General features: G+C 37.7%; 1 protein-coding gene across 3 annotated transcripts in view; it reads left to right on the top strand.

The window, feature by feature from the left end:
• Nucleotides 1-12,238, top strand: part of LOC148886767 (multidrug and toxin extrusion protein 1-like) — a 46,083-nt gene that overhangs the window by 30,074 nt on the left and 3,771 nt on the right. The window contains exons 1-9 of one of the 3 annotated variants that reach the window (XM_089016382.1): nucleotides 2,228-2,250; nucleotides 6,920-7,018; nucleotides 7,705-7,806; nucleotides 7,871-7,939; nucleotides 8,795-8,943; nucleotides 10,223-10,265; nucleotides 10,346-10,390; nucleotides 10,478-10,575; nucleotides 12,129-12,226. In XM_089016382.1, the coding sequence (XP_088872508.1) occupies nucleotides 2,242-2,250; nucleotides 6,920-7,018; nucleotides 7,705-7,806; nucleotides 7,871-7,939; nucleotides 8,795-8,943; nucleotides 10,223-10,265; nucleotides 10,346-10,390; nucleotides 10,478-10,575; nucleotides 12,129-12,226 (712 nt within the window). In that variant the 5' untranslated portion in view covers nucleotides 2,228-2,241. Of the gene's footprint in view, nucleotides 1-2,227; nucleotides 2,251-6,780; nucleotides 6,838-6,919; nucleotides 7,019-7,704; nucleotides 7,807-7,870; nucleotides 7,940-8,794; nucleotides 8,944-10,222; nucleotides 10,266-10,345; nucleotides 10,391-10,477; nucleotides 10,576-12,128; nucleotides 12,227-12,238 lie in introns of those variants that run through there. The other 2 variants (XM_089016384.1, XM_089016383.1) reach the window with 2 other exon arrangements.

Below are 12,238 nucleotides of genomic sequence, written 5' to 3' on the forward strand. Positions count from 1 at the left end.
GGGATGAGCGAAGATGGAGGGAGGGGCGGTGCTGATGCTGGCGGCCTGATGACTCATGGCGGTGCTGCGCTTTGTGCGTCACTGGCGCTGGCTGGAGGAGGAGATAGCGGGGAGAAGGGCTACGCATTTAATTACACGCACTGTACACACGCAGACATGCACGTTAAATCATACCCCCCCCCCCACCCCTCCCCCTCTAACAGTGACACTCTTTTTACATGCGAGCGATTTAAGCGTCCAGGTGTTTTCGTCGTCAAACGTTTGGAAAAGATCCAGCGAGGCGCGTGCACGCAAATTAAAGGTGCTTTCAAAAGCTGGTAGCCTTGGTGATTCTGCGTGAAAGGGGGTTGTGGGGAGTGGGGGGGGCGGGGCTTGTTACTGGAATGCGAAGCAGACGCACACACGCACGACAATTCTCCAGCTGTCGCGGTCGCGTTTCATCAACTTCAAAAACACTCAACGTACGTCGTTTTGGGAATTTCCAGTGCCAGGGTTTTTGTCATTGTCCGTCAAATTCCTGGACTCACATAATAGTGAGTTTTAGGACCACATAAACAAGTTAATTCCTAAATGATGTGAGTTTGGAGTTATCTGAGCTTGAAATGGGGGCAGATGTACAAAATACAATGCGATACATCCATATTGGTTTATATAGCGCTTTAACAACTGGTGAAAAGGACGTTTTGATCCTCTCCTCTTTTATCTAGAACTGCTTCATGTGAAAAAGAGGGTAGTCGTAGTTGTAGTAGTCATAGTAGTATCTAGCTAGCTATATATCTAGCTAGCTAGCTATTAGCTATCGATTAGCTATCTATTTGAGTTACTGCTGGGTTGAGTGAACGCTGGCGCGTGTGGCTGCCGCTGCTCACCCACAGAAAAACAAAACGGATCGTGTGACTGTAAAGTGTCCTTGAGAGCTTTGAAAAGCGCTTAGAAATTAAATGTATTATTATATTATTATCAGTTCTCACAATAATGTGTGAGAGACCGAATCAATATTATACTATGTGCCCTCTGCCCGTCTCACCACGATGGGATGCAGAGCTTTCAGCCGCTCCGCTCCCAAACTCTGGAATTCACTTCCATCCAACGTCCGTAATATTGACTCCCTCCCTATTTTCAAATCCCACCTCAAAACCCATCTGTTTAAAATTGCTTTTAATAAAATAAAATAAAATAAAATAAAATACAATCAAAATAAAATAAAATAAAATAAAATACAATCAAAATACAATCAAAATAAAATAAAATAAAATAAGTCTAGTTCTGGTCTAGTTCAATGTGCTATTTTATTATTTATCATTTTCCTTATGGTTTTATTGTAAAGTGTCCTTTAAAAAAAAAATTAAATGTATTATTATTATTTTTTTTTTTTGGTAATAACATATGGCTAGCCATACAGAAGTTTTATTTGGCCCTCGTTGGCCGATTAGCCATGCTGGAAGCGCGACCAATCGACCAATCGACCACCCCTCCCGAACCTCCGCAATCCGCCTGATGAAACATTCCGTTTCGACTGCAATCGCTCATATAGCAATCGTAGCGCAAGCCTCAGCGGACGGATGGACAGACAGACATATATATATATTTTTGTTATTCTATTTTATTTTATTTTTTTCTGTTGTATATTATCTTATGTTATTATTTTTACCTTTTTTATTTCATTTGATTTACTTGAAATTTGTTGTTGTTTTTTTTAATTCATTTTATTATTTTAACGTATTTTATTGTATTTTATTTTAAGATTTGTATTTATTTGTCTTGATTTTATTTGTTTTATTTTATTTTATTTCGTTATTTCTATTTTATTATATTTTAGTTTATTATTGTTATTTATTTTATTTAATTTTAATTTAATTATTTTATTTTGTTCATTTATAGCATTTTCTTTTAATTTGTTGTGTATTCATGTATTTTATTTTATTATTTTAATTTAATTATTCTCTCGTATTTTATTTTATTTTATTTTATTTTATTTTATTTTATTTTATTTTATTTTATTTTATTTTATTTTATTTTATTTTAGCGACTTCAGATGAGAGAGCTGGTTCAGTTGCGTCACATGACCGACCGAGTAGGTGTGATGCCATCATTCCCGGCGGGGGATTGGAAAATTCAGACACTTATCCGACAAAGGCAGCCAATGACGGCCATAAAAACATCGGAGAAAAGAAATATGTCTGGATTATTAAAAGCGCTCCTTGTTTTCAAGAGGTTTGGGGCATGAAGTGCGCCAAGTCAATGCGGAGGGTGAGTGAGTCACACAGTACGCCCTCGGAGATAACTAAGACACCCTTTCAAAATAAAGGATTGTTTATTTTAATGTTAGCACAGTTAGCATTCCCGTTCATCGCCTGCCATGGATACGCTGTTGTTCCCTCGAAGCGTTGTCGTGACTCTGACGATATTTTAAGACGACTCGATTCATGACATGAAAGCAATTTCTCTGAATTGACCGGTGTTGTTAGCATTAGCATTGGAATCAAAACCCCTTTTTCGTCATAATTTGTTTTGACAAGTCTGCAGCAGTTGCACTCTATCGGCATCTATGGGACAGAAGAGAAACACCAACAGCTTTAAGGGGGAGTTGTTTTGCGATTGTGTTAGCATTTGTGTTAGCATTAGCATTCCAAGTGTGGAAAGAAAATGCTTTTGTCTTCTTAGCTTCAACAGTTAGCATAAATTTGAAAGCACGAGTACGGGCCATTCAATTGAAACTAGAAATTTAGCATTTCATGTTAGCTTCGTTGTTAGCATTAGCATTCCAAGTGCGGAAGAATAATGCGTTTGTCTTCTTAGCTTCAACAGTAAGCATCAGTTCGAAAGCACATGTACGGGCCATTCAATTGAAACTAGAAATTTAGCATTTCATGTTAGCTTTGTTGTTAGCATTAGCATTCCAAGTGCGGAAGAATAATTCCTTTGTCTTCTTAGCTTCAACAGTAAGCATCAGTTCGAAAGCACGAGTACGGTCCATTCAAATGAAACTAGAAGAAAAATGAGCGTTTCATGTTAGCTTTGTTGTTAGCATTAGCATTCCAAGTGCGGAAAGAAAATGGCTTTGTCTTCTTAGCTTCAACAGTTAGCATCAGTTCGAAAGCATATGTACGGGCCATTCAATTGAAACTAGAAATTTAGCATTTCATGTTAGCTTTGTTGTTAGCATTAGCATTCCAAGTGCGGAACAAAAATTTATTTGTCTTCTTAGCTTCGACAGTTAGCATAAATTCGAAAGCACGTGTACGGGCTATTCAGTTTAAACGAGAAGAAAATTTCGCATTTCACGTTAGCTTTGTTGTTAGCATTAGCATTACTAGTCGAAAACGGCATTTGCATTGACAATCGTCAGTGTTTTTGCAGCCGAAAAGTCAGAACAAAAGCCCCTCCCACCCTGAAAAAGCGAAAAGGTCTGAAAAGGAGCTAAACGGGCCGCCCGCCCTCTCCGCAAGGTCAAGGTCAAGCGGCTGCCACAGTCAATGAGCCTCTTCAGTCAACAAAGCTCGAAATTAACGGCGAGCATCGCGCACCCCCGCCAACGGCGCGGCGAAGGGTGCCACGCGGAGGACGACGTGTCACGAGTCGACGGGAGGTGGAGAACGGGGGGCGGCGGTGGCGGCGGCGGCGAGATGGGTTGTGACGCCATCGCCTCATCGGGCGGATGAGTCACAGGCTGACAAATAAAAGCCGACGGCGGCTTTTTTGGGGACTAGCAGCAAACTTGGGACACTCTGGAGAATTAGTTCGGCCTCATTATTCTATTATTATTATTATTATTATTATTATTATTATTATTATTATTAATCATTAACATTACTATTATCAGTATGTTATTATTTATTATTATTTTTTTAGTTTTTATTGTTTTTATTTTTTATTTTTTATTTTATTATTATTATTATTATTATTATTATTATTATTATTATTATTAGTAGTAGTAGTAGTAGTAGTAGTAGTAGTGGTGGTAATATTATATGAGTAATATTAATATTAGTAATTAATCATGAATCATTAACATTACTATTATCAGTATATTATTTATTCATTTATTTGTTTATTTATTTACAATGTTTTTATTATTATTATTATTATTAATCATTAACATTACTATTGTCAGTATATTATATTTTATTATTTTTTATTTTTTATTTTTTATGTTTTATTTTTTATTTTTTATTTTTTATTTTTTATTTTTTATTTTTTATTTTTATTTTATTTTTTTTATTTTTTTTATTTTTTAATCAACATTACTATTATCAGTATATTATTATTTATTCATTATTAGTCATCACTTATCAGTTATCAGTTATTAGTTATTAGTTATCACTTATCGGTTATCGGTTATCAGTTATTAGTTACTATTTTTTAGATGTTTTTTATTTTTTATTTTTTATTTTTTAATCAACATTACTATTATCAGTATATTATTATTTATTATTTATTAGTTATTAGTTACTAGTTATTAGTTATTAGTTATCACTTATCAGGTATCAGTTATCAGTTACTATTTTTTAGATATTTTTTATATTTTATTAGTTATTTATTATTTATCATTTACTATTTATCTATTAGCTAGCTAGCTAGCTTTTTCTATCTTTTTGAGTTACTTCCGGGTTGAGTGAACGCTGGCGCATGTGGCGGCCGCTGCTCACCCACAGAAAAAACTTCTCCTGTGATTGTAAAGTGACCTTGAGAGTTTTGAAAGGCGCTTAGAAATGAAATTTCTTCTTCTTCTTATTATTATTATTATTACTTTTCCCAGTGAAGACTTATTTCATATCCAAGCAAATTCCGTCGAGGCTGCCTCGACGGGCCGCGGTTTTGATTCCCATCTGGAATGTTGCTCCAAACACTCACCACATTTTGATCCTCGCTGTCGTTCGTTAATCTTTTGTTACCGAATATTGAGCCCCCCACCCCCCCTCCCCAAAACCTCCGCCACCCGAAACGCACCCTCACTTTTCCCGTCTTACTGCTCTTTGTACTCATAAACGTGCAAATGACACAAAATTGCTCACCCCCCCATTGCCCACCACCCACCCTTCCTCATCATCATCATCCTCACCCCCACGTCCCTTTGTGTCCACGTCCCCCCCCCCCCCCCCCCCCCCCCCCCCCCCCTACCCGTCTAGGCAGTTATCCTCTCCTGTATCGCCATTATCAGCTGGAGCAGACAGCGGAACGCGGACCCAGCATTATTCCCTAAAGCCCCTTCAAAGCTTTTCAACACGCAATACACCCCCCCCCCTCCCCAAATCCCATAAACCCCCCCTCTCCTTCCTTCCTCCATCTTGGCTCCCCATTTAGTCTCCGCCTCCCGTGACGCCACAGCCGCCATTATCTACGCCACACAACAGACCCCCCCCCCCTCCACCCCCGAACACCATCATCATCATCATCATGATCATCCTAATCATGCCGCCGGCCTCCTTATCTCCAATCATCAAATCTGCTCCGACTCAAAGCAATTATCTCTCATTTGTTCACCCAGGCCCAGCCGCCAATCAACACTCCCTCCCCGACACCTCCCCCCTCCTTCCCCCTCTAAGCCCCACCCAGCCTTCCCCCAAAGTAACCTACTGCCACCTAGTGGGGAAGGGAAGCATCCGCTAACACCGGAAAAGGGGGCGGGAGGGGGCCAGGGGGCGGAGCCCTGGTGGGCTTTGCTGCATCGCCACTGATGGCTGGATGAATGGGTGGATTGGATGGATGAATGGATGGATGGATTTGATGGATTGTAGGGATGAATGAATGGATGGATTGGATGGATGGATTAATGGCTAGATGAATGGATAGATTGGATGGATGGATGCATGAATGGATTGGATGGATGGATGAATGGATGATTGGATGGATTATTGGATGGATGAATGGATTGATTTGATGAATTGGAGGGATGAATGGATGGATTGGGTGGGTGGATGGATGGATGTATGGATGTATGGATGGATGGATGGATGAATTGATGGATTGGATGGATGGGGGGGATTCCATGTAAGGGTGGATGAATTGATTGATTTGATGAAGGGATGAATGGATGGATTGGGTGGATGGATGGATTGATTTGATGAAGGGATGAATGGATGGATTGGGTGGATGGGTGGATTGGAGGGATGAATGGATGGATTGGATGCATGAATGGATTGGATGGATGAATGGATGATTGGATGGATTACTGGATTGGTCTGATGAATTGGAGGGATGAATGGATGGTTTGGGTGGATGGATTGGGTGGGTGGATGGATGGATGGATGGATGGATGGATGGATGGATGGATGAATTGATGGATTGGATGGATGGGGGGATTCGATGGAAAGGTGGATGAATGGATTGATTTGATGAAGGGATGAATGGATGGATTGGTGGATGGATGGATGAATTAATGGATTGAATGGATGGATTCGATGGAATGATGGATGAATGGGTAGATGGATGGATGCAAGGATGGATGGAAAGACGTATTGATGGATGAATGGATGGATTGAATGGTTGGATTCATGAATGTATGGATGGATGAATAGATGGAAGAATGAATTGATGGATGGAAGGATGAATTGAATGGGTGGATGGATGTCTGACTGGATGAGTTGGATAGATCGGATGGAAGTAAGGAATGATTATTATTATTATTATTATTATTATTATTATTATTATTATTAGTTTAGTCAGCAAGTCCAAATCAGGAAGCAAGCATCACATGCGCTTGCACGCGTTATCGTCATCTGTTTGTGGTGAATCAGTCACCAACTACTTCCCTTGCAGACATTCCAAAAAATCTATTTCGATTGTCATCTGACCACTTCAGAGCACATTCTTCTCAGGTTATTGATTAGCATCCTGGTAATTGGTTATTGATTGAAGCCTAACGTGCCGTCCAGTCGTTCCGGCGTGCCTCGTTCAGTCCCAACTTTGTCGTCGACAGGTCTCGACGAGCCTCCGCGCCATGACGCGCTTCACGCTGCGGCTGCCCGACGACTACAGAAGGGAAACACTGCTCATGTTGAAGTTGGCCGGCCCGGTGGTGAGTCTGGTGAAGCAGCATGTGGCACACTTTTATGTTTATGGATTGGCGACGACAGATGAGTTTAGTTGAAAATAGCTAACAAGCTAGCTAGATAGCTATGTGGTAGATTGATCTAGCAAGCTGTCTTATCCTGTACATTTATTTATTAACTTGACTAGCTAGCTAGCTGGCTAGTTAGACCAAGCTAGCTGGCTGGCTAGACTAAGCTATCTGGCTAGCTAGACCAAGCTAGCTGGTTAGCTAGACCAAGCCATCTTTAAATCCAGCAAGTCAAACTAATAATAATGATAATAATAATAATAATAATAATTTGTTTCTAAGCGTCTTTCAAAACTCTCAAGGTCACTTTACAGATAAGTTTTTCTGCCGGTGAGCAGCGGCAGCCACATGCGCCAGCGTTCACTCAACCCTGAAGTAACTGAAATAGACAGAAAATGAGCTAGCTGGCTAATAGATAGCTAATAGATAACTAGCTATATAGGTAGATAGCTATTACGCTATTAGAGAGCCAGCCGGATAGCTAGCCAACCAGCCGGCTAGATAGCTAATAGATTGCAAATAGGTAGCTAGCCAGATAGATAACTAGCTAGATAGCTAGCCAGCAAGTCAAACTCATAATAATAATAATAATAATAATAATAGCGGCATTTGAATACAAGATGGACATTTTCTCGATGTTTCAGTTCATTTCTCAACTGTTGAGCTTCCTGATTGGCTTTGTCAGCCTGGTGTTCTGCGGCCACCTGGGGAAAACCGAGTTGGCCGGCGTGGCGTTAGCGATCGCGGTAAGGCATTTTTTTGGCCAAATCGCACGCGGTCATCTCACGCGACGTGCGCTTTTTGCTTCAGGTGATCAACGTTTCGGGTATTTCCATCGGCAGCGGCCTGGCGTCGGCGTGCGATACGCTCATCTCTCAGGTATTCTTTTGAGTTTTGAGCGCTGTTATCTTAACTTAAAGGACAACCGACGTCTCCGGACAAGTTGTCTCCATAATTTGTAAAATGGCTTCAAATGACTTCTACTGAGCGTATTTTACAAAGATTCCACCGCATATAGCTGTATTTTACGTTTTGAGATTCGCTCTGAATATTCAGGAAGTCTTGTTTTTGAGTTGGTGACGAGTCCGTACGTGACGTCATGAAAGGACCGCCCCCTGACCGAAAAAAGACACAATGTAGCAGTCCTTACAACACGTCAATGTATTTTTCTGTACATGTTTGGTCTGAGAACCGTGTTGCACCCAAAAGCCACCAGAAGAGGGCGTCCAAGCTCCATATAAGGAATTAATCAGCCTGTGGAAACGGAGGTAGCCACAGGAGGTCGCCATTTTGTGCCTCTTTTTTTTTGGGTGAGAGATTTTCCCCCCCAATGTTGCCTCAAAATGGCCCGGAATAAATTCTTTAATCGATTGCAAACATGTATGCTTTCCTCTTCAGAACTATTTGAATCATATTCATAACTGGATGTGGAACAAGAAAGCATATTCTCCGAATCTGAAGCCATTGTTTGGATTCACAAGAAATGCAAGACGTCTTGGCGTGATGTCACGAACTGGGGGCGGGACTTTCTGATAATGCCCAATTCGCAGCTCAATTTTTTGCAGATTTTGGACACTTGAAGTCATTTTTCTTAGTGTTTTGCATTTGACTAAAATATCATACTGCGCGTTTTGGGTATTTTAGATGCTATAAAACGTTTTTTCTGATGTCAGTTAGGAAACAAAAAAGTGACGGCGGTTGTCCTTTAAGACTGAGTCGGGTGTTTTCCGGCAGACGTACGGCAGCGGCAACTTGAAGCTGGTGGGTGTGATCCTGCAGAGGAGCATTCTCATTTTGCTTCTGGCGTGTTTGCCCTGCTGGGCCGTCTTGCTCAACACGGAACCCCTCTTGCTCGCCGTCGGCCAGAGTGCCCAAGTCGCCAGGTGGATTTTAGGCCTCCCTCCTCCCCCCCTTATTTCTTTACTTTGACCTTGAGAGTTTTGAAAGGCGCTTAGAAATGAAATTTATTATTATGAATATTATTATTATTATTATTATTATTATTATTATTACTTTATTTATGTATTTATTTATGTGCTTGCTTGTTTCTTTATTTAATTATTTAAATGTTTGTTTATTTAGTTATTTATTTCTGTAGGTTTATTTTATTTTATTCATTTATTTATTTTTGTATTTATTTAATTAGTTTCTTTGTATATTTATTGCTTGTTTTTTTATTTAGTTATTTATGGGTTTGTTTATTTATTTATTTATAGGTTTATTTGTTTGTTCATTTATTTATTTATGTATTTATTTAATTATTATTTTTTTTATATTTATTGCTTGTTTATTGATTTAGTTATTTGTAGGTTTTTCATGTATGTATTTATTTATTTATTTATTTGGTTGTTTATTTATTTATGTACTTGCTTGTTTCTTTATTTAGTTATTTATAGGTTTATTTATTTAGTTATTTATTTATAGGTTTATTTGTTTATTTATGTATTTATTTAATGATTATAGTTTTTTATATTTATTGCTTGTTTATTTATTTAGTTATTTGTAGGTTTTTCATTTATTAATTTATTATGTATTCATCTATTTATGTATTTATGTTTTTATTTATTTGTTTCTTTATTTAGTTATTTGTAGGTGTATTTATTTAGTTATGTATATATAGGCTCATTTATTTATTTCTTTATTTATTTACCTGCTTGTTTATTTCGTGATTTGTAGGTTTATTTATTTATAGGTTTATTTATAGGTTTATTTATGTATTTATTTGCTTGTTTATTTATTTAGTTATTTGGTTGTTTATTTATTTAGTTATTTATAGGTTTTATTTGTTCGTTTATGTATGTATGCAATTATTTATTTACTTAATGTGATTTACAAATTTAAAATGGATCGAATAGAGTTTTGAATTATGGTAATTTTCTATTGTAATATTTGTTATGTGAATGTATTGAGTATTTATTTTGTTTTATTTTTTGTTTGCATTTGTTCTATATTCTATTAATTATATTGATTATTATATTTTATTAATGCTGTTGGGTTATTTTTCCTCTTAATTATGATTCCCTATATAATTAAATTTTAATTATGTCTGTATATATATTTTTTGTCATATATATTGTTTTTTTTTGGTATGTATTATATGTACAATATACTTGAGTTTTGTCTGTGTTTTTGCAATGCTCCCTTTTTTTCCCCTTCTAAAAGGCTGTCTCAGCTCTACGTCAACATTTTCCTGCCGGCCTTACCCGTGAGTGTCCACCCGCAAAGGATGCTTTTTTTAATGCACTGCCAATCAAAGTTCTCAAAGGCTTCAATGTGTCTTAACAGGCCGCCTTCATGTACCAGCTACAGGGGAGGTATCTTCAGAATCAGGTGCGAGCGAGTCATCGACTGTCGTTTGTCCTCTGTATGCCCGCCCATCGATCAATCAATAAGTTGAGCGAACGCTATCTGCGCTAGGGCATCATGTGGCCTCAGGTGATATCCGCAGTCACCGGCAATGTTTTCAATGCAATCATCAACTACGTCTTCCTGGCGGTGCTGGATCTCGGGGTGGCGTGAGTACATGAGTGCTTTTGAGGCACGTGAGTTGTTTTGGTCAATGAGTACACGAATCGTCAATGAATATGTGGATGGATTTGCTTTGGGAAATGACGGGGGGTGTTTGATGACTCACCATGAAACGTGATCCAAAGCTGGTTTAACCCACAACAATGAATTTGAAATTTCAGACATATCTGAAGACGCTTTGTCTGAAAGAAACAGGAAGTAGGTGTGAATGAAAAAAACTTGACTGAATCAACGCATTTATTATGTATATTTTTTTTTTATAAATCAGAAATCCAGCCCCCACATCTCCTCTCAGCTAGAAATATAAAATGTCAAATGTTTTTCTGTCATGAATAAACAAATAGAAAAAAAACTGAGAAAGTCACGTCTGATAAAACACAGCAAGGCAGCCATTTTGGATCTTCAAGGTGACATTTGGTGATTCAACTCATCAATAAAAATACATGAAAAGTATTAATAATAAGGATAAGAATAAGAATAATAAATCATCATTCAAAAGAAGTATGACAGAATAGCATAAAATATAATTAAAGACACAAAAAAATGTCTCAAGAGGATCTATCTAAAAGGACCCATGAAGGCAGCCATTTTGGATCTTCAAGGTGACATTTGGTGATTCAACTCATCAATAAAAATACATGAAAAGTAATAATAATAAGGATAAGAATAAGAATAATAAATCATCATTCAAAAGTAGTATGACAGAATAGCATAAAATATAATTAAAGACACAAAAAATGTCTCAAGAGGATATATCTAAAAGGACCCATGAAGGCAGCCATTTTGGCTCTTCAACGTGACATTTAGTGATTCAACTCACCATTAAAAATACATTAAAAGCAATAATAATAATCATAATAACATTAATAATAATAAATCAGCATTTAAGAGTAGTATGACAGAGAAGCATACAATGTAATTAACGACATAAAAAATGTCTCAAGAGGATATGTCCAAAAGGACCCATGAAGGCAGCCATTTTGGATCTTGAAGGTAACATTTGATGATTCAACTCGCCATTAAAAATTAATTTAAAAGTAATAATAGTGATCAGAATAATTCATCATTCAAAACTAGTATGACAGAATAGCATAAAATGTAATTAACGACACAAAAAAATGTCTTGAGAGGATATGTCTAAAAGGACCCATGAAGGCAGCCATTTTGGATCTTCAAGGTGGCAGTTGGTGATTCAACTCACCATAAAAATTAAATTAAAAGTAATATAGTGATAAGAATAAATCCTCATTCGAAACTAGTGTGACAGAATAGCATAAAATATAATTAGCGACACAAAAAATGTCCCAATGGGATGTTTCTAATGGGACACATAAAGGCAGCCATTTTGGATTAAAGCAGCCATCTTTGATGAACTTTGTTGACATGTCAATATGATTTTTTTTTAATTTGTATTTTTTTATTACTCTTCACCATTTTGGATGACAGCATAAACCTTTTTATTCTCAAAAATGACTTTTGACTGAACAAGACAAACTTTAATCAATATGTCTTTCCTTCTCGCTCATCTCTCAACCAAAAGTGGATCGGCGGCCGCTAATGCTATCTCGCAGTATTCCTTGATGGTGTTTTTGTTTGTCTACATGAACGCCAGAGGTCTTCACAAAGCCACGTGGGGCGGTAAGCCGGACC

Source organism: Hippocampus bargibanti, linkage group LG16 (genome assembly GCF_051943395.1).
Source record: "Hippocampus bargibanti isolate YZ-2025 linkage group LG16, ASM5194339v1, whole genome shotgun sequence".
NCBI lineage: Eukaryota > Metazoa > Chordata > Actinopteri > Syngnathiformes > Syngnathidae > Hippocampus > Hippocampus bargibanti.